General features: G+C 36.9%; 2 protein-coding genes across 3 annotated transcripts in view; one reads left to right on the plus strand and one right to left on the minus strand.

Annotated features, from left to right (window-relative positions):
- Positions 1-22,414, plus strand: part of CENPP (centromere protein P) — a 247,032-nt gene that overhangs the window by 125,034 nt on the left and 99,584 nt on the right. The window lies entirely within an intron of this gene.
- ASPN (asporin) lies at positions 779-17,153 on the minus strand. Of its 2 annotated transcripts, XM_069474019.1 has the most exons (7): positions 16,901-17,153; positions 14,055-14,167; positions 8,434-8,647; positions 7,537-7,647; positions 3,671-3,764; positions 3,101-3,239; positions 779-976 (listed from the first exon to the last, which is right to left on the minus strand). In XM_069474019.1, exons 1-7 carry the CDS (start codon positions 17,151-17,153, stop codon positions 779-781), a joined length of 1,122 nt encoding a protein of 373 aa, XP_069330120.1. The 2 variants fall into 2 exon arrangements, with proteins under 2 accessions (XP_069330120.1, XP_069330121.1); XM_069474020.1 differs by lacking the exons at positions 3,101-3,239; positions 3,671-3,764 and having other exon boundaries at positions 957-976.

Here is a 22,414-nt window from a genome sequence, read left to right on the forward strand (position 1 = left end):
CCTTGAACTCCTAGGCTCAAGTGATCCTCCTGCCTTAGCCTCCTGAGTAGCTGGGACTACAGATGTGCACCACCACACCCGGCTATTTTTTTTTTTAACTTTTTTATAGAGATGGGGTCTCACTGTGTTACCCAGGCTGGTCTCAAACTCCTGGCCTCCAGTGATCCTCCCACCTCGGCCTCCCAAAGTGCTGGGATTACAGGTATGAGCCACCATACCCAGCCAAACGTTAGTTTTAAACATAAAAGACAGGCTCTAAGACATGAGAACTTCAGTATGATTATGTCAGTCCATACTAAAATATGATTAGAAATATTACAGTACTACCCAAGTTATTAAAGAATAAGCATGGTATAATGTACTCTTTATATAACCGTCCTTGTCAATTTTGTTTTCCAACAGCAAATGAAAGAGCACAAATTTTGCTAAGTCAAGCATTCCATTTACAGTACAGTTCTTCTGAAAATGTGATTGATGAAGTGTTAAATACTGAATGTCTTATTTTTTTGTTACTGAGAAAGGAATGTTCAAGCATGAGATTTATGCAAAATAATTTTTATGCAAAAAGAAACAATAGATGCTTATTTCTCCTAATCCTTATGTATCAATGGCAAAATTCTGTGGAAATTTTTTGTCATAAAATAAGCCAGTGGACTTACCACGTTGGAATAGGTTTTTGCTTGTGTAAATAATACCACTGTTATTAATAGAGTTCAAGTATTCCAAATGTAAGAATTTTTGAATTTTATATTAAGTGGACATTACTTTTTACTAATTATTACTTTCTGAAGTTCGCAAGCTGAACGCTCATTCTGCTCAAAACACAACGAAATGCTGCAGGTTGCATTTCCCAGTACTTCACTGGGTTGTTGAATAAACTTATTGCACTGTATAAAGATTTCTTCATCTTTGGCACTGTTGGACAGAAGTCATTCACTCCCACTTTTGTAATTGAGTTAGAATGAAGGAAGATTATCTGTTGTGGTAGGAAAAAGGAACAGATTAAAAATACCCAGTAAATGTAAAAGGAAAATATTCTGTTTATAGTCAGCATTTGTTTGTGGGTTTATTCATCTGTTTATTTTACATTGGCTTGAATGTATTATCACTTAAAGCAGATATACTGGCTTATGCATGTTAAATACCTATTATAACAATTCAAGCTTATATATGATACACAAAAGCGTTTTGGGGTGGGGGTGGGGGAGAGGAGTAGCATAGAACTTGTGCCAAGGCCTAGAGCAAGCATACTGTGGTCAGTTCGGTCACTTTCCTTCTCTCTTTCTCTCTATATTTCCATATATATATGTATATATATATATACATACACATAAACACATATAAATATGTGTACATATGTATGGTTACTTCAGTGCCATATTTACAATAATGCATTTAAAATGTATTAGAAATGATTAGAAGAATGAAACCTAATGCTTTAAGAATTAGGCTTACAATATGAATATGAAGAATTATTAGCTATCATTTTCGGTGACAGAAGTGTAGAACTGCATTTTTGTAAGTTGTTTAGTCAAAAGATCTATCAACATCTTAAATGCATATTTGTAATACAGCATCAATAGTTGAAATCACTTAATTTCATTTATACTAATGGACAAGTTACAATTTTATAGGCTGTGAACATGTCTTTTTAAATTAAATTATTATTTAGAAAGAATGGTGAATGTAGGAAGGTTCCTTCATTCCCTTTAACAATCCTAATTCCGTCTTTGTCCTTTTTGGGCAACAGTGAAATTTCTGGGAAATCTACTTAACTGACAGTATTTTGGCATACTGAAAAGTAGGAGCCTTTTGCTGGTAAAGTTGAGATATCCTTTCTGGCTATTGCTACCTCTAGATTCTGCCTTTACATCTTACTAAGATTTATATCAGCCCAATCACAAAAACTCTAGGCATTGCTAGAATATTTAAATTTGCTGTTTAATCCCCCAGCTGCTCAATATCCGTGTAAGGTATAGTTTACCGTAGTACTGACCTCACTGGGAATCAAAACATGTGCTGGACATCACTGTGTTAAAGTATGTCATTCATTGAATTGTACACTTATGACTTGTGTTCTTCTCTGTATGTGCTATAATTCTGTTCATTTAAAAAAATGCTAGCAAGACTATAGGTAGATTTAAGAGAGATTAGAAGTTGGAATCAGTATTATGGAGCAAAGTAAGCAGAAATGAGATCAGAGATGGACAGCTTTAGAGAGGACAGATTCAGGTCGTGCTCACTGGCTAAACAGACATCCAAATGCAGCATTTGGAAAAGTCAAAGCAAAAGTTGTTACCTTGAGATTGGCTCTTTCTAATATAGCACGTTCATTGTGATGGCTTGTGTCTCAAAGGAGTACAGTGAACAAAACTTGTTTAAAGATAGATCAGAAAAAATCTAGAAGCAGCACCGTGGCTCAATGCCCAGTTTTGTTCTCAGTGTCTTTTGCTTCTTGGGAGAAGAGGACTTTTGTTTTTGGGAGGATCTAAAGCCTTATCAGATTCTCCAAGGAATTTGTGATCCCTCCCAGCCTAAGAGTTGCCAGATTAGAAGGAAAATGTTTCTAATAATTGAAGAACAACAAATGACAAAATGTGAACTCATGATGTTCTAAATAGTGACTTTGGTTAGTTATACACTGTATTCTGGCTGGAATATTTTAAAAATCATATACACTTCTAGTGACACACTAATAGAGAAAATACCTGGAGCCTAATCCTCTTGCTCTGCCTTGTAAAATGTTTCAAGAATAAAAGGACATACTATCCTGCTCAGTGTCCTGACTATTCTTGCCGCCATGTGGCTACCCCCACCCCAGAAATCTGAAATTAGCTGTGGCAGCAGTTTTGCCATAGTGGCCTCGGCCATTTCAAAAGGAGAAACCAGAAAACAGAAATGGATCCTGAGTTTTTGGGTGACATCTATGTAGAAACCAATCTACTCTATCTACTTCATAAAACACCTCATGCAAACTGGAGAGTCATTATATTTGAATTACCCCTTGCGCTTGCTTGGTCTTGCTTGAGACATATTAAAGTGTTTTATAAAAACTATAGAAAAGGGCTAATATCTACCAAACACAAGCAGGATGCTTTACCTGGAGGTATTTCAACTCTGGTAATCCTGAAGGGATTTTTTTGAGTTTATTGTTTTCCAAATGTATTTCTCTCACACGTGGGATGTTAGCAAGACTTCCATTTTCGATATCTGTGATTCTGTTGTTTCCTAGTCCCAGCCTAAAAATAATATAAAATGCATCAACTCTTATGCAGATGGTAGGTGTAATAGAGTTAGCTGAAAATGTCACAACCTAGTTAGAATTAAGCTTGTCCTATTTTTATTTATGTTCAAAGGTATTTCATGGCTTTATTTAATAACCTATTTCCATATGTAACAAACCTCTCCTCCCCACTGTCAGAAAATTCTTTAACCTAAATTCAACAAAAGGGAAATTTGAAAAGTATCATTTTCTTCTTTCTACTTTATTTGCCTCTTCTATTAGCATAGGCAGTAATAATGGCGGTTCTCTCTAGTTTTCCCTTCAAACTCTCCAGTTGCAACAATGATGATCTCGACTAGGGTACCTATACTTATTCTTCAAGAAGTTTCATTAATATCTTAATCATATAGACTACCACTTCTAAATTAAGATTTTGGGAACTTTTACCTTTGCAGTTCTTTGTATCGTTTAAAATCCTCTTGTTCCACAGTCGAAATTTTATTAAAATCTAAATGAAGCTCCAGTAAAGTTGATGGTAAACCTAATAAGAAAAGAAAGATGTATATTAAATCAAATAAAACCAAACCTCACTGACTATTTATTTTTCAAGTTTCAGATTTAGTTAATTTTTTTGATACCTACTTTTTTATTAACCATTTGTTATGGAAAATTTTCAGTCATACATAAAAATATAGAAAGTATTATTATGAACCACCACGCTGTTGCCCAGCTTCAACAATTATCTCCATTTTTCCAATCTTGTTTCATCTACTCTACTAGTTATTTATTGGCCTATTTATCTATTTGTTTCTATTTGCTTTGTCACTTTTTTTTTGCTGGAGTATTTGAAATCAAATCCCATATATAATATTGTTTCACCTATAAATTCTTCACTAGATGTCTCTAACTGATAAGATAATCTTTTTTTATATAATCACACTGTTAAGATCACATCTAACAAAATTAACAACGATTCTTTGCTCTCATCTAATCAGTTCACCCAGTTGTCTCAAATATATCATTTTATAGTTGATTTTTTTCATGTCAGGATCCAAATAAAGTTTACAGAATACATTTGGTTCTTATGTCTTTTGAAATCTCTCTTGTATAATATATTTCCTCCTTTTTTCTCCCACTTCTATTGATTTGTTTCTATATTGATTTATTTGAGATATTCATTTTGTGCATTTGGCTGACAGCTTCCATATGATGTCCTTTATCAAGATCCTCTAACCCCTTATTTCTTATGGCCTGGTAGTCAGATCCAGATGTATAATCAGATATAGATAGATCAGCCTTTCACCTGGTGGTCTTGCCATTCATCCACGATTGCTACCTAGAGCCATTATCTCATTCGAAATTGAAAAATGGTGACTTTCTGATTTTGTCATTCTTTATGGATTTATTAGCTATAATTCTTCAGAATTTTCCCTCATCAATTATTTAGTTACTTTGTAAGATGGTTTTTATAGAAAAGGCAGCAAAACTTGATTCTGTCAAGTAATGAATTGGTTCAATGCTCAGAGGTGACCAGTTTAGGGTATTTTTTTTTTAACATCATTATAAACAAGTGGACTTTTACTCTATTCGATATGTTCAATCCATTGCAATATTTATTTTTTCAATTAGTAGTAGTTTTTTAATAAATTATGAAGCCCATCTGAAGTGCCCTGGCACATGGCAGGCTCTCAGAGAGTGAAATGTTTATTCTTTCTCTTCTCACATAGGCATATCCTGACCCCAGCTCTCCTCAGATAATCTCAAGCTGGAATGAAAGGGATTGACCAGAAGATTCGGTCAAACTTCATTTTGTTACTCTTATATATGAAGTATTATATGTCAACCAAAAGGTTCTGGTTAGCTAGCTGGGAAAAAGCTTTGTTTTTGTCAACTCTTGGTGAAACATTTCCTTCTTATATTAGTGGTGAAGACTGATGAATGTAATTGAAACATCCTTATGAATAGCAACAGTCTTCATGGCTGAATTTATTTTGATAACAGAATCAGCTTTGCATTTTAAATGTAAATAAACTAGTAAATAATTCTTCTAAACTGAGACGGTTCTAATTTCTTGAATTCTGATTAATTGAGTGTAATGATATTTGTGGAATGACTATATGGTCCCACCAGTATGTAAGACAAAGGTCTGTCTTCTAAGGCCTTACATTCTAATTGAGCAGATCCATTGTACATACAAAAATCACTAGAAAAATAGATGGGCAGTGTGCCAGCCTATTAAAAAGTAGGTTGTAGAAAGTCAGAGAAGAGAGAAATCTCTGGGAAAGGGTTTGTAGAACTTGAGGGGAGTGTTGTGTCCCTTAGGACATGAGGAAGGTGGGTAATCAGAAGAGTGAAGTACAGCCTCTAGGATAAATAAGCAGAGGCGTGAATTTGGCAGAAGCTCGGTAACTGCCAGCAAATGTTAGCATGCTTTTGTACAGGTATTTCTATTCCCACTGTCTTCAAACAGGTCTCCCCTCTCCTTTACACAATACCATTATGCAGTAGCATTTCCCAGATGAACAGGAAGGAAGACATTTTCTTACTCTCTTCCTGTCAACTTGTTGGGTCTGATAAGGACCCTCAGGACATCTGTGTGATTTCATCCTGCCACAAGGGGCAAAATTGAATTATGACATGTAAGCAGTCAGCCTTTATATTTCAGTGAATAAATTGTAAAAACAAAAAAACTTAACTGGCTTCTGAATGTCAAAGAGATCTTGAAGGAGTAGTTATGCAAGTTGAGAGATTTGATTCCAATTTGTATTACTAAAGACCTAATATTCCTTTAGGCTTTGGAAGAATCTCAAGAACTTCATGAGAAGTTAAACCTTCATTTTTAAGACATACTTTGAAATTTGAAGAGAATTGCAATGAGGATGTTTTGCAGTATAAGAAAGACTGCTAGCGTGAATATGAAGAATGCCCATGCTGTGGGAGAGGCAGCCTGGACCGGCAGTTCCCACGTCCTGTCCTTTAGGTCTCACCTCCTCTCCTCCCACTGCCTTCATTCCTTTCCTTGTCCTAATTCTCCTTTACCAGATGTCATCTTCTACAATATGAAAGGGATTTTATGTGTTTAATTTATTGGGTAAAGTTTGTATTTTTTGAAAATGGTAAGGTCAATAGGTTTCTTGTAGAAAAACAGCCACCTCCTTCAAAGATAAATTGAGGTGGTTTTTTATTTGTGTGGTTCTGAATTAAACTAATTTTTTTTCCTGGATAGTAAAATTGCCTGCCCAATTTTACCTTAGATGATCTTTCACCTAAGTGAAAAGTCACCACTTGATTAATAATAATAGATTTGATGTCTTTTAAATTATCTGCTTATGTTTGTTTTGTTAATCTTCTGGATCAAATGAGTAGTAGATAGGAGGGTTATGATGTAGTTGCTGCTTTTACTGGTGGATACTGAAAGAGCTGTTTGAAAGTGAAAATATGTTGTTAATCATAGGGGTTATTTCTGACCCAGTTAGCCATCAAAGCAGAGAGAGACTTTGTGCCTCCTTGTCAGGGACAAGGAAAGCAAGACTTTGAGCATGAGTTCCAAGAAAGGCAGTCCTACCTAGCTAATCATCAGACAGGGAGCTTAGAAATAACTGGTTAGAAAATGGGTCTTCTAGCAAACTTAAAGAACATTTTACTTTGAGGTCCCAGCCTCAGATTACATGAAGCCATGATAGAAAGCTCAATGCTTATCCTGGTAATGATTATGTCATGAGAGGGCACTTCGTATGTGCCAGACACTGTCTTCAAACCTTTCTGTATATTGGAACATTGATCTTCATAGCATCCCTTGGAAGGAAGCTGGGTTCAGAGTGCTTTGCCCAGAGTGGAACTTCTGTTCCTGCTTGAGTCAGGGGATTCCCAGTCTGGCCTCGCAGGCTCCACTTCCAACTGTGGCTGTATGGCTGGGGACAGGGTCTCTGGCCCCATCCATCTTTTTCTGCTTTCTTCTCTATAGAATTCTCTATTTCTAACAGGTACTTCACAGAATGACAGGTAAAGATCAGTTAATATCAGGAAAGAGGAGAAAAATAAAAAGTTCATTGCTTCTTAGTGTTTATTCTCTCTGGGGGAAAAAAGATTATGGTTTAATTCTGTCAGAAAAAAAGCACTACATGTGGTACTTTATGTGTGTGTAAGTAAATGCTAAATTTCATACTATACTGACCAGATATACTAGTACAGGGATTTCTAGTTGCAGTGTATACTGCACATCGTATATTGTACAGTTTACAATGTTACATTTAATGGTCATTGAAACATGACAGTTTAAAAAATACTATGTCTTTAATAAAGTAAATACAAACCTTTAGGAACTGAGGTTAGTTTTGCTTCTGCAATTCTGATATGGAACACTGTCACCCCTTCAAATGCCCCTGGCTCTATCCCATCATTATCAAGAGGGTTTGCACTCATTTCTGTGGGGAAAATGACATGATTTAGTACACATAGGTTGTATCCGAAGGAAATTCACCATGCAGAGAGACACATCTCAAGAATATTCAAGAAGTGTGAACTTCGTCTTTCAGACTCATTTTCACTCAATATATCTGTTTCTATTTTCCCTTCTGTCAGCCTCAGAAAAATACTGCTTTGTATTACGTAAACTGGAATATATAATGAATTCAGTATTTTGCTTTGAATTTCTAATCAGTGATGTTATCATACTCCTCCAACAATGAACATGATAAAAGTTTTGTTGTAGTAATATTACATCAGAAAAAAAAGATTATCCTTCATATAATTCAAAATGTTTGTATTTTCCCATGTACATTTTGTTTCCTAAACTTTATTATGTGAATTAGAAAAGTAAGTGTCCATTCCAAATAATATCTGAATTCATTTTGTACATTATATTTGAGTAGTTTATATAATACATTAAAAATACTACATTTAAATTAAGTAAGAATAACATAAATCTTACTAATTAGGGTTTAGTCAGAAAACAGACACCATACTAAGTGTTTCAAAGGAGAGTCTTGAGAGGGAAAGAGAGTATTACAAAAGCCATATTTTCTTTACTATAAATTTTGTTTGGCATTTTAAATGGTTTATAAATGGCTTGTGTAGGTAAAGATTATTATTAAATAGATTAAAAAATGAATTTTGGAAATTGTCATTCTTGAAAGCTAATAATGATAAAGTGTTCTGTATCTGCTTGTTAATTATAATTTTAAGATGTCCAATTCATTTGAAAAACTTACCCAAAACATGTAAAGCATTCATTCCTTTGAATGTGTCCTTTTGTATTTTCTTGACTTTATTATCATGAATTCTGAGTTCTGCTAATGATTTGGGAAGATTAAGTGGTATTTCACTTAGTTGATTGTGGGACAAATATAGCCTGCGCAACTTCTTTGTCGTTAGAAAGGTTTTTGGGTGAATCTTTGTTAGCTTGTTGTTGTTCAGAATCAGAGCCTGGATAAGGCATAGAAAATTATACAATATTAGGAAGTGGATTTGATTTACTGATATTCCACAATGTTTACTCAGTCATGAAAATCAATATAATTTATGTCATTGGTGTACTAGATCAACCACATAAAAAATTTCCCAACCCAATTGAAGCTTTTAAAATAATTACTACTGACTTAGAAAAGTGAAAAGCTGTTGTTGTCATTGTTGCTGTTATGGTGATGGTGGTTTGAGACAGAATCTCACTCTGTTGCCTAGGCTAGAGTGCTGTGGTGTCAGCCTAGCTCACAGCAACCTCAAACTCCTGGGCTTAAGCGATCCTACTGCCTCAGCCTCCCGAGTAGCTGGGACTACAGGCACACACCACCACGCCTGACTAATTTTTCTATATTTTGTAGAGACTGTGTCTTGCTCTTGCTCAGGCTGGTTTTGAGCTGCTGGGCTCAAGCAATCCTCATGGCTCAGCTTCCCAAAGTGCTAGGATTACTAGTGTAAGCCAGCAAGCCTGGCCAGTGAACAGCTTTAATGTTTGATGTTGTGCCTTTGGTTTAGATACAAGCTTATCTTTTTTTATTATATCTTTGAATAGGTAATACATTCACATGGTTGAGGCTTCAACCTCTACCCAACCTCCTGTTTCCCTTCACCAATGATACTATCTTTATCTTATCTTAAAATCTGTTTGCTCTACAAAATTATGTTTAGTGCACACCAAATATATTTTTACATGATGTTGTCTACTTTAAATTCTTCACTTCTTTCATGTTTACCAATGTTTAGTATTTCTCCCAGACTAGAGGCCTATAAAATGGACATAGCTCAGTTCTTTTCTCATCGCCAGACTACAGAATTTTCAATGTTTACCAGAATTGATGACAGGTCACTAAGCATCTTCAGGACATTTTTGTCCCTCTCTATAAATCCAGATCATCTAACCCTCTCAAGAAGCAGCTCTAGACTCATTCTTTATATGAATTTTGTCCCCAGCTTCATTTTACAGCAACCTCCCATTGCTTCCAGGCTGGTTTAATATGTCTTACTGGTATTATTCACATTGTTGTTTTTTTTATGGCAGAAATACACATTCTTTGCCCACTCAGTAAACTACCTTTATCCTCATGTTTACTTGTTTCACTCTCAGCCCTTTGTGTCTCCTTCTTCTTATTCTCTTTCCAGACATGTCATTACTGTTAAAAGTTTTACCTGAGATTTCACTGATCATCACCTAAGAGCACATTTAGGAATAACATTAATCGGGTGTCGGGCAGATGGGGTGGGGAGGGGATGGGTGTATACATACATAATGAGTGCAGTGCGCACCATCTAGGGGGTGGACACACTTGAAGCTCTGATTCAGGGGGTGGAGAGGGGGCAAGGGCAATATACGTAACCTAAACTTGTGTACCCCCATAATATGGTAAAATAAAAAAAATAAAAGTTTTACTTGAGAAAGGTCAAGCCTGGGAGAAGAGGTGAAACTACATTTTACCAACTGGTAAAATATACTCCTTTCTGAGTGTATGATGGCAATTAAAAGTGTGTTCTCTTTTGGTTACACTGAAAAATGAGGTGGGGGATATTTAACAATTTGGTGGATCACAAAGATGGTTTGTGAACCCTTGCTTGACTTCTTGAGGTACATTGAACAGAAATTATTACCCTCCTTTTAGTGATGAGGAAATGGGCACAGTGAAGAAAAGTCACTTGCCTAAGGTCACCCAACAAGTAAGGGTCAGAGCAGCCCTGCCCCAAAGTGAACATGTACCTTAGTAAGATCCAACTATAGTGCATAGGGATTTTGTTTTCTTGGTTCTTTTTTTTTTTTCTGGTTAAAATATGCAGTTGTTAGAGCTGCATAAAACGAAGGATAAGTAACACAGAACAGCTTAAGAGTTTTTATGCAGCACTATTAAGTGCTGCCCAGTTCTGTGGGCTGCCCCAGCGTGGTGAGCTGGCAGATCCAGTTGAACTGTACTCTCAGTGCTGGCTTGTCTGTCACAGAACTTCCAGTTCATCACTGACAATCTAAGGACAAAAGATGAGAAAAGCATAGCCTTTCAGAAGTAGGACAATAATTCATGCCAAGGAGTCTACTTGCTCAAGGAATCTTTGGCATAGCCCTGGGTCATGGTTCTTAAATTTGGCTCAGAATAAACCTCTTTAAAAAAAAATAATAGTAATTCATGACAAATGTGTTTGTGATAATGGCTGTAAGTGAGCTGGGAAGTCTGAGAATGTGTTCAGTGACCTTGCCCATTCTCTGACTGTATCGTCCTTTATGTAAGAATCCAAACACCAAACAAGCAGCTAAAATGTAACATAGAGAATTTATAGAATATGTAAGAAACAATTTGATTTGAAACAGAATCAAGGGACAATGTAAGATGATATTACAGTTATATAAATGTTTTGTAATTATATATTATACCCACAATTCAGGTATAAAGCATGTACTTTAAAAAGGGCTTTACATTAGTTTATTGGGTCAGTCTGCTAATACTACCCTGGCAGTATAAGTTAACAATTGGGGGCTTCATGGTTCTTAAAACAGCCTGGTATTGGCACAAGTTCAGGGACACAGACCAGTGGAACACAACAGAAAATTCAAATATAGAACTATCCTCATATAGTCACCTAATTTTTGACAAAGCAGGAAAGAATATACTCTGGGGACAAGAATCCCTATTTAATAAATGGTGCTGGGAGAATTGGTTAGCCACTTGTAGAAGACTGAAACAGGACCCACAGCTTTCACCTCTCACAAAAATCAAATCACGGTGGGTAACAGACTTAAACCTTAGGCCTGATACAATCAGAATTCTAGAAGAAAATGTAGGAAAGACTCTTACAGACATTGGCCTAGGCAAAGAATTTATGAAGAAGACCCCCAAGGCAATCACAGCAGCAACAAAAATAAATGAATGGGACATGATTAAATTAAAAAGCTTCTGCACAGCCAAAGAAACAGTCACGAGAATAAACAGACCACCTACAGAATGGGAAAAAATTTTTGCATACTACACATCAGATAAAGGACTGATAACAAGAATCTATTTAGAACTCAGGAAAATCAGCAAGAAAAAATCAAGCAACCCTATCAAAAAGTGGGCAAATGACATGAATAGAAACTTCTCGAAAGAAGATATAAGAATGGCTAACAAACATATGAAAAAATGCTCAACATCCCTAATCATCAGAGAAATGCAAATCAAAACCACAATGAGATATCACTTAACCCCAATGAGAATGGCCTTTATCAAAAAAACCCAAAACAACACATGTTGGCGTGGGTGTGGAGAGACAGGAACACTCATACACTGCTGGTGGGACTGCAAACTAGTGCAACCCCTGTGGAAAGCATTATGGAGGTACCTTAAACAGATTCAAGTAGACCTGCCATTTGACCCAGCAATCCCATTACTGGGCATATACCCAAAGGAAAAAAGGTCATTCTGTAACAAAGACACATGTACCCGAATGTTTATAGCAGCACAATTCACAATAGCAAAGATATGGAAACAACCCAAATGCCCATCAATACATGATTGGACTAGTAAGCTGTGGTATATGTATACCATGGAATATTACTCAGCTATAAGGAATAATGAAGATACGATATCTCTATGGTTCTCCTGGAGAGAGTTGGAACCCATTATATTAAGTGAAGTATCCCAAGAATGGAAAAACAAGCATCACATGTACTCACCAGAAAATTGGTTTCCCTGAACATCACCTAAATACACATCTGGGAATGACACCAATTGGATATCAGACTGAGGTGGAGGGTGGGGGAGGGGATGGGGGTATGCCTACATAATGAGTGCATTGCGCACCGTTTGGGGAATGGTCACGCTTGAAGGTGCTGACTCGGGAAGGGGGGGGTGGGGAAGGGAGGGATATATACCTACATGATGGGTGCAACGCGCACTATCTGGGGAACAGACACACCTGGAGCTCTGACTTGGGGGGAAAGGCGGTACATGGGCAACGTATGTAACCTGCAATTCTGTATCCCCCATAACAATAAGATGATATAAAATAATAAAAAAAACAATTGGGGGCTTCCCTGTTACTGCTGTATACCTTGCATGTATTTGCTTACTTAATCTTAGTAACCACTCTATGAATTCCATGCCACTGTCATACCCCTCTTACAGCCAAGGAAAGTGAGGCTACTTTCTCAGTGTTATATACCTGGTAGAGCCAAGATTGGAGCTCAGGTCTACCTGACTCCAGAACACTCACTCTTAAACACAGTGCATATAAAAGTTGACTAAAAGAAAATGCAGGAGGCCTAAAAAAGCTCCTGATACCTTGTATATTGTGTTTCCCAATGAATAACAGGAGCACATGTGTACTTAGTCTCTGGAGTACTCCTAAAATGTAATAAAATGATGATATGACAAATTAAAAACTTTTTATGGCTCCAGTATTAAATATGCCATTAAGTTATTCTTGTGGATATCTACTCTGAATATTGGTTGGAGAAGTGGTAGAAGCATTCTTAGGTTATATTTCCAACTTCTGATGATAGAATAATGTTCTTGTTTTTCTCCAAAAATTTCTGTGACCTGAAGTTAGTGGGGTGGACTGGGTGGCTCCTTGGTGGAATCCATTGTGTTATTCTGATTGCCTTAATATATAAGTGTGGCCTTAGTTATAAAATAAATGTATGCTCTTCCAGTTGCACATATATATATATATATATATATTTTTTTTTTTTTTTTTTTTTTTTTCATGGAGCCTTACCAAATCTGAACTGTCTGCACAGTTTGAAAGAGAAAGGAACAGTCAAGGCCTTGGCTACCTGGTAGTGCAATGTGAAAGCTGGGTTTTGCTGGGAAGCTGACCCAGGCTCCTCTGGGGATAACTCCTTGCCATATAGACATAATGTGAGGATTCAGCATCCCTCAGTCTTCCTCCAACATGACGAGCATGCATGTCCTCAATCCCAGGATGACAGGGAGACAGGGATCGGCTAACAGGGTCAATTGCACTGACTCCCGAGTGACAGGGAGGCAAGGTCCCCCCCCCCCCATCTCTCAGATACAGGACCAGAGCCAGGCCTGCATGGCAGCTAAGGGCTAGTATGGCTATGGTATTTATAGCACTAAAAGAAATATTTTCTACCTTCTCTTCTTAGTATACCTTACCTGGAGATGACCGTTAAACTCTTAGCCCACTGCCCTTTACCTGCCTATTATTTAATAAATGTCAGTTGAATTAAATCATTGATTGAGTTAAATCTATAATTTTTAATTGACTAGAGCCATGCTGAATACAGGGATTTTTGTCATTCTTCACACACAGAAAAGTAAGACTTATTTATACTAACACAGTATAATTAATCATTTTAGCAGTGGTACAGATTTTCACTTAAATATTTGAAAATATGAGCATTTATTCTTACATAAAGTGAAGTGAGTCCTTTAAAATCATTTTCTTTGATTTCCTTAATTTTATTGTTTTGAAGGTCAACCATTCGAGTATCAAATGGAATGTTGCTTGGGACTGAGGTCAAACCTGAGAAAGAAACAAACATGTTATACAGTAGGGAATCATGCTGAAGATGAGACTACTAATTTGGTAGAAATGTACATTTTTAAAAATCCATAATTATCATTAAGTAACAGATAACTTAACAGTTGTAATAGATAATAAAAACATTGTTATTTGGGAATAATAAGACCTTTTCAGGTAACTTAATTTTTTTTCAAGGTATCTAGCAGTATTTAGCTGTCATCACTAATCTGCTTCAAAGTAAAATAAATGGAGGTAAGTTAGGGCTGCCCTTACGACACTGTGAGGACGTGACCAACAGCTGATGAGCAGCTTCTGGTGATGCACTTTTGACTGAGGGATATTAACTTCTTTGCAAATTTTCAGGCTGTAGTTGTACTAAATTGGAGTATGTGGGTTTTGACAATTTTAAGAAGCCTTAAGATGTAGAGAGTTATACTTAGAAAATAGATAAAACATTATTTTAGGTATATTGTCAAAAACTTTGCTACCCATTCCTTTAATTAATTCCTCTAATTAATTGTAAATTCTTTGAGATACAATTACTTTTTCATATTAAACTTTTCATTAGCATCTAAGTGTGGGATATTCCTTCACTTAATTCATCACCCACAGCATTAGTTCAAGTGCAAAGTGATTTGGCTAATGACTCTTTTCCAGCCATGTGTCATACTTTGAAGTTATATTTTTAGTCACAATTCCTCTTTGCAGGTATAATAATACTTTACTTTTATATTGTCTCAGGTGCATACTTCCTCTTTTTGTAGATATTTAGTAATACTAATTAAATGACAAACATTTCCCCCCCCTTGGATTGAACAAACGAGCAGAAAATTATCAGGAGCTGTATGCAATGTATTTCTTTCTTACTTTTCTGCTTTCCCTAGATGGTCAACCTGAGTCTTTAGGTGGAATATGCCCACCATCTGCTTACTGTTGGACATACCATGCCACAGTTCTACTGGATGAGCATGGGGCCTCCTTGTGTTTTCCTAACATTTCATTATGAAAATGTTCAAAAATTGAAAGAATTTTACAGTAAAAACCTATATTCTCACTATCTGCTTTCTACCATCAGCATTTTCCTGTACTCTACTTACTATCCATCCATCAATTCATTTTTTAATGCATTTTAAAGTGAGTTGCAGATATTAGTACACTTTTGATAGAACCGTCCTTACCCCTGAAGAGTAATACTATATCTAATGGCTACAAATTGAAGGATTAAATTTCTAAATATTTGAATATCAACATTCTAGTCTACAGTTCTATGTACTTTTCCCCTCCATACTTTAAAATTGATAACTCTTTTAAGAAATTTAACCATATATAGCGAGAGGAAAAGGAGGGTAACTTGATGAGTCAGCAAGTTCGAGGGGCAGTTTTGTTTGTTAGATTAGATTAATTTTACCTTTTTATAGTCATGTTGTGGGGAGGTGGGGTGTGTGCAACTGCTGATAGCACGTCTAACTGTCAAAGATATCCTTAGGTAGATTTTGTTTACTAGAACTTTTTCAAAGCTAAATGTTCAAGAGACTGTGTGATGCGAACAATAGCTGTTTGCATGCAGCTTAGTGATGATAGTACGTTACTAAGGAGCTAATCTCTTTTCATACTCAGGATCTGTCTCTGCGTCTACATTTCTCATTTCTGCCGCTTTTTCCACAGTCATTCTGCATGTGCTTCCAAACTAGTTTTCTCAAATGATAACTTGCAGCTTGTTATCTTTTTCTCATGAGAATGCCAAAGGTAAAGCTTAAGACCCATTTTTTTTCCTAGCCTATCTATTCCATTAGACCTTCCCAGTAACTCCAGTTCATATTAATCTCCCCCTTTTCTGAATGCTTTTTGTTACCTCTCTTTTTGTCATGTAATGACAACTTTGTTAAAGTCTCTAGAGTCAATTATAATAAGCTTTGACTCTTGATGTGAATGCTGTGGCAGCAGGAAACAAGTCTAAAGCTTTTAGAGACAACTTGTCCTCATACAGAATCATGAAGTGGCCCTGATGGGCCATCAGCCCCAGAATGGGAGTTGTATGCCAGACCCTGGCCTCCATAGTAGGGCAGGTCTCAACTGTCCCTTCTTTTGGAAATAGCTGAGGACAACAACTCTTGATACATTCCTATCACATTCCCTCCCTGAACAGGGCATGAGTGTTCTCTTGAGTAATCCTTCATTAGAAGTACTAAAAAAATAAAATACTCAGCAGAGAATTATAAATTTTAATGATACTTAGTTCAGCCACTTCTTTTCTAGGCAATTCTAAACCCAAATCATTCAAAACAAATAAAGCATTATCTTTGAAGTGTCTAGATTAGAGTTTTCACAAACTTTCTATAACCCATTTCATTGTTGTGGACACACAACTTATTTTGTTATCATAGAACTTTACTGAAAAGTACAGTCTCTACCTGCTAACACCCTGAAATGAAACTGCAGTGATGTCCTCCATTCTCTCTGAAGGTAATTAAAATGAAGTGCTTTGATTTAATTGGGGAAGAGAAGAAAGTGTTCTATGTATAAAATTTCCACTATGATTCTGACTTTCTGAACTTTTAAAATAAGTTTGGACATACTTTGGGGTTTGCTATACTTACCCCCTAAAAATTTAAATGAAAATATCTTTTATAATCAATGAGATGATTTTTGAAATGTTGGTAAGGACTTTTCTCATCCTTTTAATTTTGTTAGAATAGCATTATTCTTCAAAACAAAGTTGATTTATGTTCTTACCCAGATCAGAACAATGTACAACTCGTGAGTAGCACTGACATCCAAACGGACATGTTGGAAATAGATCAAATGGGAAAAAGGGGCTCCTTGGCTCTCTTGTTGGAAAAAGAGAGTTGTCTTCATCATCATCGTCATTGTCATCTATGTCTTCCATATCCTTCAGCATCATATTCTTCAGTGTTATATGTGAAGGGCTAAGGAAGGGTTTGGCAGAGCACAAAGCCAGGAGCAGTAGGAGTATATATTCCTTCATATTGTCTTAGTGTAGAGGACCAATCTAGAACTAAATAGACATTGACTATTAAGTTAATTTAAACAGATATAATTCCTACATCTATATATTTCTCAGTGCTGGAAAACATACAGTGAAATGGCATCCTTAACCATTGCTAGCTAATTGAGAATATATTTGTAAAAATTCTTTGGAAACCAGTTCAGCAGTATGCATTAGGAACTTTAAAAATATCTCTTTCTCATCCCATAATACTACTTTTTGGAATGTAGTCTTGGTAAATACTTCTAAATTGCAGAGAGATGCTCATCACAGAATTATTTGTAATAGCAAAAATATGCAAGATAATTCTAATGGTTAAAGGAGAGCAGTAAAATAAAATAGGGTATATTTATATCATGAAATATTTTGGAATCCATAAAATGTTTCCAAAACCATTTAAAAATATATTATTTTGTGAAATAAAAAAAGCAAATATAAAATATCTATACATAGTATACTTACACTCACAAACCAACAAAATATGGCAGGAATATACCTGACTGATGATAAACTCTGGGTGGTAGAACCATAGATGACTGTGTCTTCTTTTTTTTCTTTTTCTTCTGTAATTTTTATAATGAGCAATAAGTATTACTACTATAATTAGAAAACTAATAAGTGTTTTTTAAAAGAAAAAAAGATTATTGGCCGGGTACAGTGGCTCATGCCTGTAATCCTAGCACTCTAGGGGGCCAAGGCAGGAGGATTGCTTGAGTTTAGGAGTTGGAGACCAGCCTGAGCAAGAGCGAGACCCGGTCTCTAGTAAAAATAGAAAAATTTGACAGGCGTGGTGACATGCGCCTATAGTCCCAGCTGCTTGGGAGACTGAGGCAAGAGGATCACTTGAGCCCAGGAGTTTGAGGTTGCTGTGAGCTATGATGATGCCCCTGCACTCTAGCCAGGGCAACAGAGCAAGACCCTGTCTCAAAAACAAACAAACAAACAAAAACAGATCATCAAATCTGGCTCTCTCTTCTCAAAATCTTTCCATTGCCTTAATATCGTTGTTCCTTTCAAAGGAATGTCCTCAGCGTCCCCTTAGACGACATCTGGAAGTTTTCCCTAACTGATTTCTCATTACCCTCCCCAACCTAACTCTTATAGTTGGTCACTTTTTCCACAATGTCATTGGGATCTTTTTTTCTTCTAATCTGTTCCATTGTCTAATACCCGATCCAAACCATCTGATATCCAGACTATTCTTTCTTATTCATCTTTCCATTGAGTTCCATTTGTTTGTTTGTTTTTGGTGAGGCCGGGTTGTGTTCAGTTGTATTTTTTAAAACTCACACAAAGCTAGAATGTATGAATGAGAACCCCCAGAGCATAGATGCGTTGCTACCTGTTGGCTGATATTCCTTCAGTAGTATTTACATATCATAGTTTCATAACTATTACCTCTGAAAAATTTGTACATTCTTAGAAAATTTCAAAAATTAAAAACATTATGAAATCATCCAAAACAGATGTATCATTAGAGATGCCCATTGGTGAGCCCGAGTCCTGGCAGGAGGGCATCCACTCCCCGCCACAACAGAGGGCTGCACAAAACATCCCTCAGCCACAGTCACCTAATGGCCCACCAAGCCTGCCGTTGCCTGACTGCCAGACAGCCACTGAGCTGCAAAAGACTTCCAAAGTCAGTCAGGGTTACAGCTGGTTACAATTTCCCAGAATCCAGAAATCAGCTTTAACATCTCTCCATAGGCTTGCTTTTTCCTGTACTTAGGAATCAGAAATAAATTCATTAACTTAATTAAAATACCATTTATATATATTATGTCCTTTTTAATCACGAGGAGGGTTAGAATGTCCTATTGCCATTCATTATTAACATGATAATTACATTATTTAATTCCTTATATGCTCCAAAAATCTAAATGGTGACATGAACATTTGCCCACAAGGTAGCTGGATAGGACCAGTCAGGTAATGTGGGAGATTCCTGTGATAATCCACACTCAGTTATGCTAGGAAGGAGATTACAGAACAGATATGAGAATGGCAAAAGCTTTTTATATTTTAATAATCCTATTCTGAATTTCAAAACTGGCCCTGGCGCCCCATCTCTACACTACTTTACGGAAATGTCAACTCAAGCTTATTCTAGACTCATCCCTCACATTAAATAAGAGGAGATGAGGTACAAAGAGCTTAAGTGATGTCTCCAACATTCCCTTTCAAATATAAACGGAGCCACTGGGACTCATCAGTCCCAGTACCCTGTTCTGTGCCACCTTTGCTACAACCCATGCAGGGGGAACTCAGTTCTTCTATCCAGAAATGTAGTGCCTTCACAGGCACTCTGTCATCTCTTCCTATCCAACCAGTCTACAAACTGCTGTCCTGTGTACATCTGTACAAAAAGGGGCACCCATACAGCTCAGATTCAGAAGGCAGAGAATAGAATGATTGTATAGTCAGATTTGTGCAGTGTACAGTGAGAGATTGTGCTGGCAACAAAAGGCCCAGTGGCTTCTGTTGGACAGCCCTCAGTGAAAATCGCAGCTGAGGCTGACTACTGTGCCGTAGCAGCCACAGGGCATCCCCACTGGCAGGCAGGTTGATATTTCATATTCTGGTCATCTCAGGAATCCTGGCATGGAGTCCTGGTAAAGATTGCCAGGGCTTCGTTTTCAACATCACGTTGTCCCTGGCACAATGTTTCTGTTTCTTGGCTGCCTGTCTAACTTTGACCTGTTATGGTTTTTGACCTCAGCCATCTGTATGGTTCCTGGCTCCTTGATGCTTGGTTCTCAGCTTTGCCTCCACCTCCAAAATACTCATTCCCTAGAAAATTCAGCTCTTGGTTCTTAGCTAAGTCAAAGCTGGTCCCTGATTCCAGTTTATTCTTTCATGTTCTTACATTACAGCTCTGTCTTCTAGGTGCACTGCTGCTCTTGACCTTGTCTATGAAAAGCTATAGAATTACACTGTCATCTGAGGTCCTGTCTCTGGCTTACTTTGAGGTTGCTGAAACTATTCAGTAGACATTTTCCAAGCACTCACTCTACGCTAGGCATGGTGTCAGGTGTCAAGATGCTGAATCAGTTGGGTGCAAGCACATCTCCCTCCCTATCCTCTTTTCTCCTACACCTCCCTACTCAAAAAACAAAAATCCACAACTCCTAATCAACTACTGTCAGGTAAATATGGGATTATTATTAAAGTTAACACTTCAATATCAGGTGCATTAACAGAAAAACTAAAAAATAAAATGCTAATATTAATAAATAGAACAGTAAATAGACATCAACTGTGTACACTGTGACTTACGGAATAGGGATGAGAGTGTGGGGCTTCAACACTAGATGTGTGGTCCCCAGGGCTTTGAAAATAAAATTCTTTACCATATGTCTGTCTACTCATAACCCTCAGTTTACTGTTTGAGACTAGAACTAAAGACATCTATAAAAACATACATGCATATGAAAAAAAGATTAAAACTGAATATACAAACCTAGTAAGAGGGATAGTGGGATTATGAGTGAAGCATTTTTTTCTTGTCATGCATGTTTTTTTTTAATTAGGTTGCTTTAAAAATATTTTAAGTATCAGCATACCAATAGAATTTTTTTTGCTTTGGTCCTATGTATACTTTTCTTTTCCTACCACTTCTGTAGTATTAAAGTGATATCACAATGGATAGAATTAAAGATTTCCCATACACACAGTTCCAATCTATCTCCACCCAAAAGTCAAACAGAACACCTACCTGGGAAATTGTTTTGGGGTTCACAATTTCTTGAGGCTTAACCCCATTCACTCTGATCTATAGGAAATGAAGATTTTGATGAAGTTATTTTTAAAGTTGGTTGTTTCATTTGTCTTTTCTCATAGAAACTTTGAGTTAATATGGGCTTTAGGTTCCCAGTCTAGATAGAAAATTAACTCTTAATATACTTGAAATACTAAGAAAACTATGGAACTTAAAAAAATACGTAAAACATCAGGAATGTGTTAGAGATCCAAAGTAGGGTGCCAAGAACACATCTTGGTGTTCCTTGTGGCCTGGCAGCAAGGCTGAGGACTGGCTTCGGCTCCTTTGCACACCACATGCTGGTTAACCAGATTCCTTCAGTCTAATGTCACAATCAGGAGAACCCCATCCCCACCCCTAGCCTCTCTATCGCTACCTGTGCTGGGTCAAGTTTTGGGAGATGGAACAGGATCAGGTGTGAGGAGCAGAAATTGGGAGCTGAGAGGATAAGGAGAAGGCACACAGGGCAGAGAAGCGGGGAAGCAGAAGGGTGGTGGGCTTGCTTCTTTTTCCACATCCTCACCTCAGGGGTGCTGACCTGCCCACCTGTGGTATCAGGAGAAGCATCAACCAGAGCGCCTCCTTTTCTCTGTCTTCTTTCTTAGACTGTCTCTGAGACCACCCCCCCCCCGCCTTTAGTCAAAACGGAGGTAAGATGAAAATATGAAATTGAGACTTCCACCTGCCAGTTTTAGGCAATAGCATTATCTGTAATAGTTAGAAGCATTCTAGTTGCTGAGCATAGAGGCAGCCACCTGTATAAAGTAGTTGGGCTCTTTCCTGCGGAGGATGGAGGCTTCTGGAAGCAGGAATGTCATCTAGTTGAAATTTACTCCTGGTGGTGGAGATTCCAAAACATTTGGGACCAGGGAGCATATCCACTCTGCTTGAATAGTTCCAGTGAAAGGACTCATAGGAGGCGTACCACTTAGAGGCATCATCTTCCATTGTTGTTCATCTATGACTTAGAAAAGTCTTTATATTGAGACCAAAAAGGCCTTCTGGCAAATTCATTTCTCTGTGCTAGTTCTGTCTTTTGTTAGCCATATAAAATTAATTTAATCTTTTTATATTCTCTTATCCTAGTTGCTTGCAAAAATAAGAGTCAGGCCAACCTTGATTCCATGAGGAATTCATTTATGCTCTTCATCTGATGTTGCTGGTTCTCTTCCACAACCTTGATAAGTGCAAGTGATTATAGGTCCTAAACCTCTCCCTATTCCAGCTGTGCAACTGTTCACCAATAGAAAATTATTGGAATGCCTAGGAAGGAACACTGTATAAGAGTATTTTTTCCTATTATTCAGAAGGAATATAGAGATTATTATTTCTCATTTAAAATGATGTGACTTTTAGTTGTTTGATTTTATTAGTATGGTTCAAGCTCCATTTTATTAGTTTTGGCAGCATTTAGGTTGTGCTATTTTTAAAACCTTTAAAAATATTTATATCTTGTTCTCAGGAAGACTCAGTATTTCCC

The sequence above is a fragment of the Eulemur rufifrons genome, chromosome 7, assembly GCF_041146395.1.
Source record: "Eulemur rufifrons isolate Redbay chromosome 7, OSU_ERuf_1, whole genome shotgun sequence".
NCBI classification, from domain to species: Eukaryota; Metazoa; Chordata; class Mammalia; order Primates; family Lemuridae; genus Eulemur; species Eulemur rufifrons.

Coding starts and splice junctions, on each gene's coding strand:
- ASPN (XM_069474019.1), bottom strand. CDS start 17,153: ATGAAGGAATATATACTCCTACTGCTCCTGGCTTTGTGCTCTGCCAAA. Junction 7,648..8,433: donor GAATGCTTTACATGTTTTGG/GTAAGTTTTTCA, acceptor TTTTCCCCACAG/AAATGAGTGCAAACCCTCTT. Junction 3,240..3,670: donor CGATACAAAGAACTGCAAAG/GTAAAAGTTCCC, acceptor TATTATTTTTAG/GCTGGGACTAGGAAACAACA.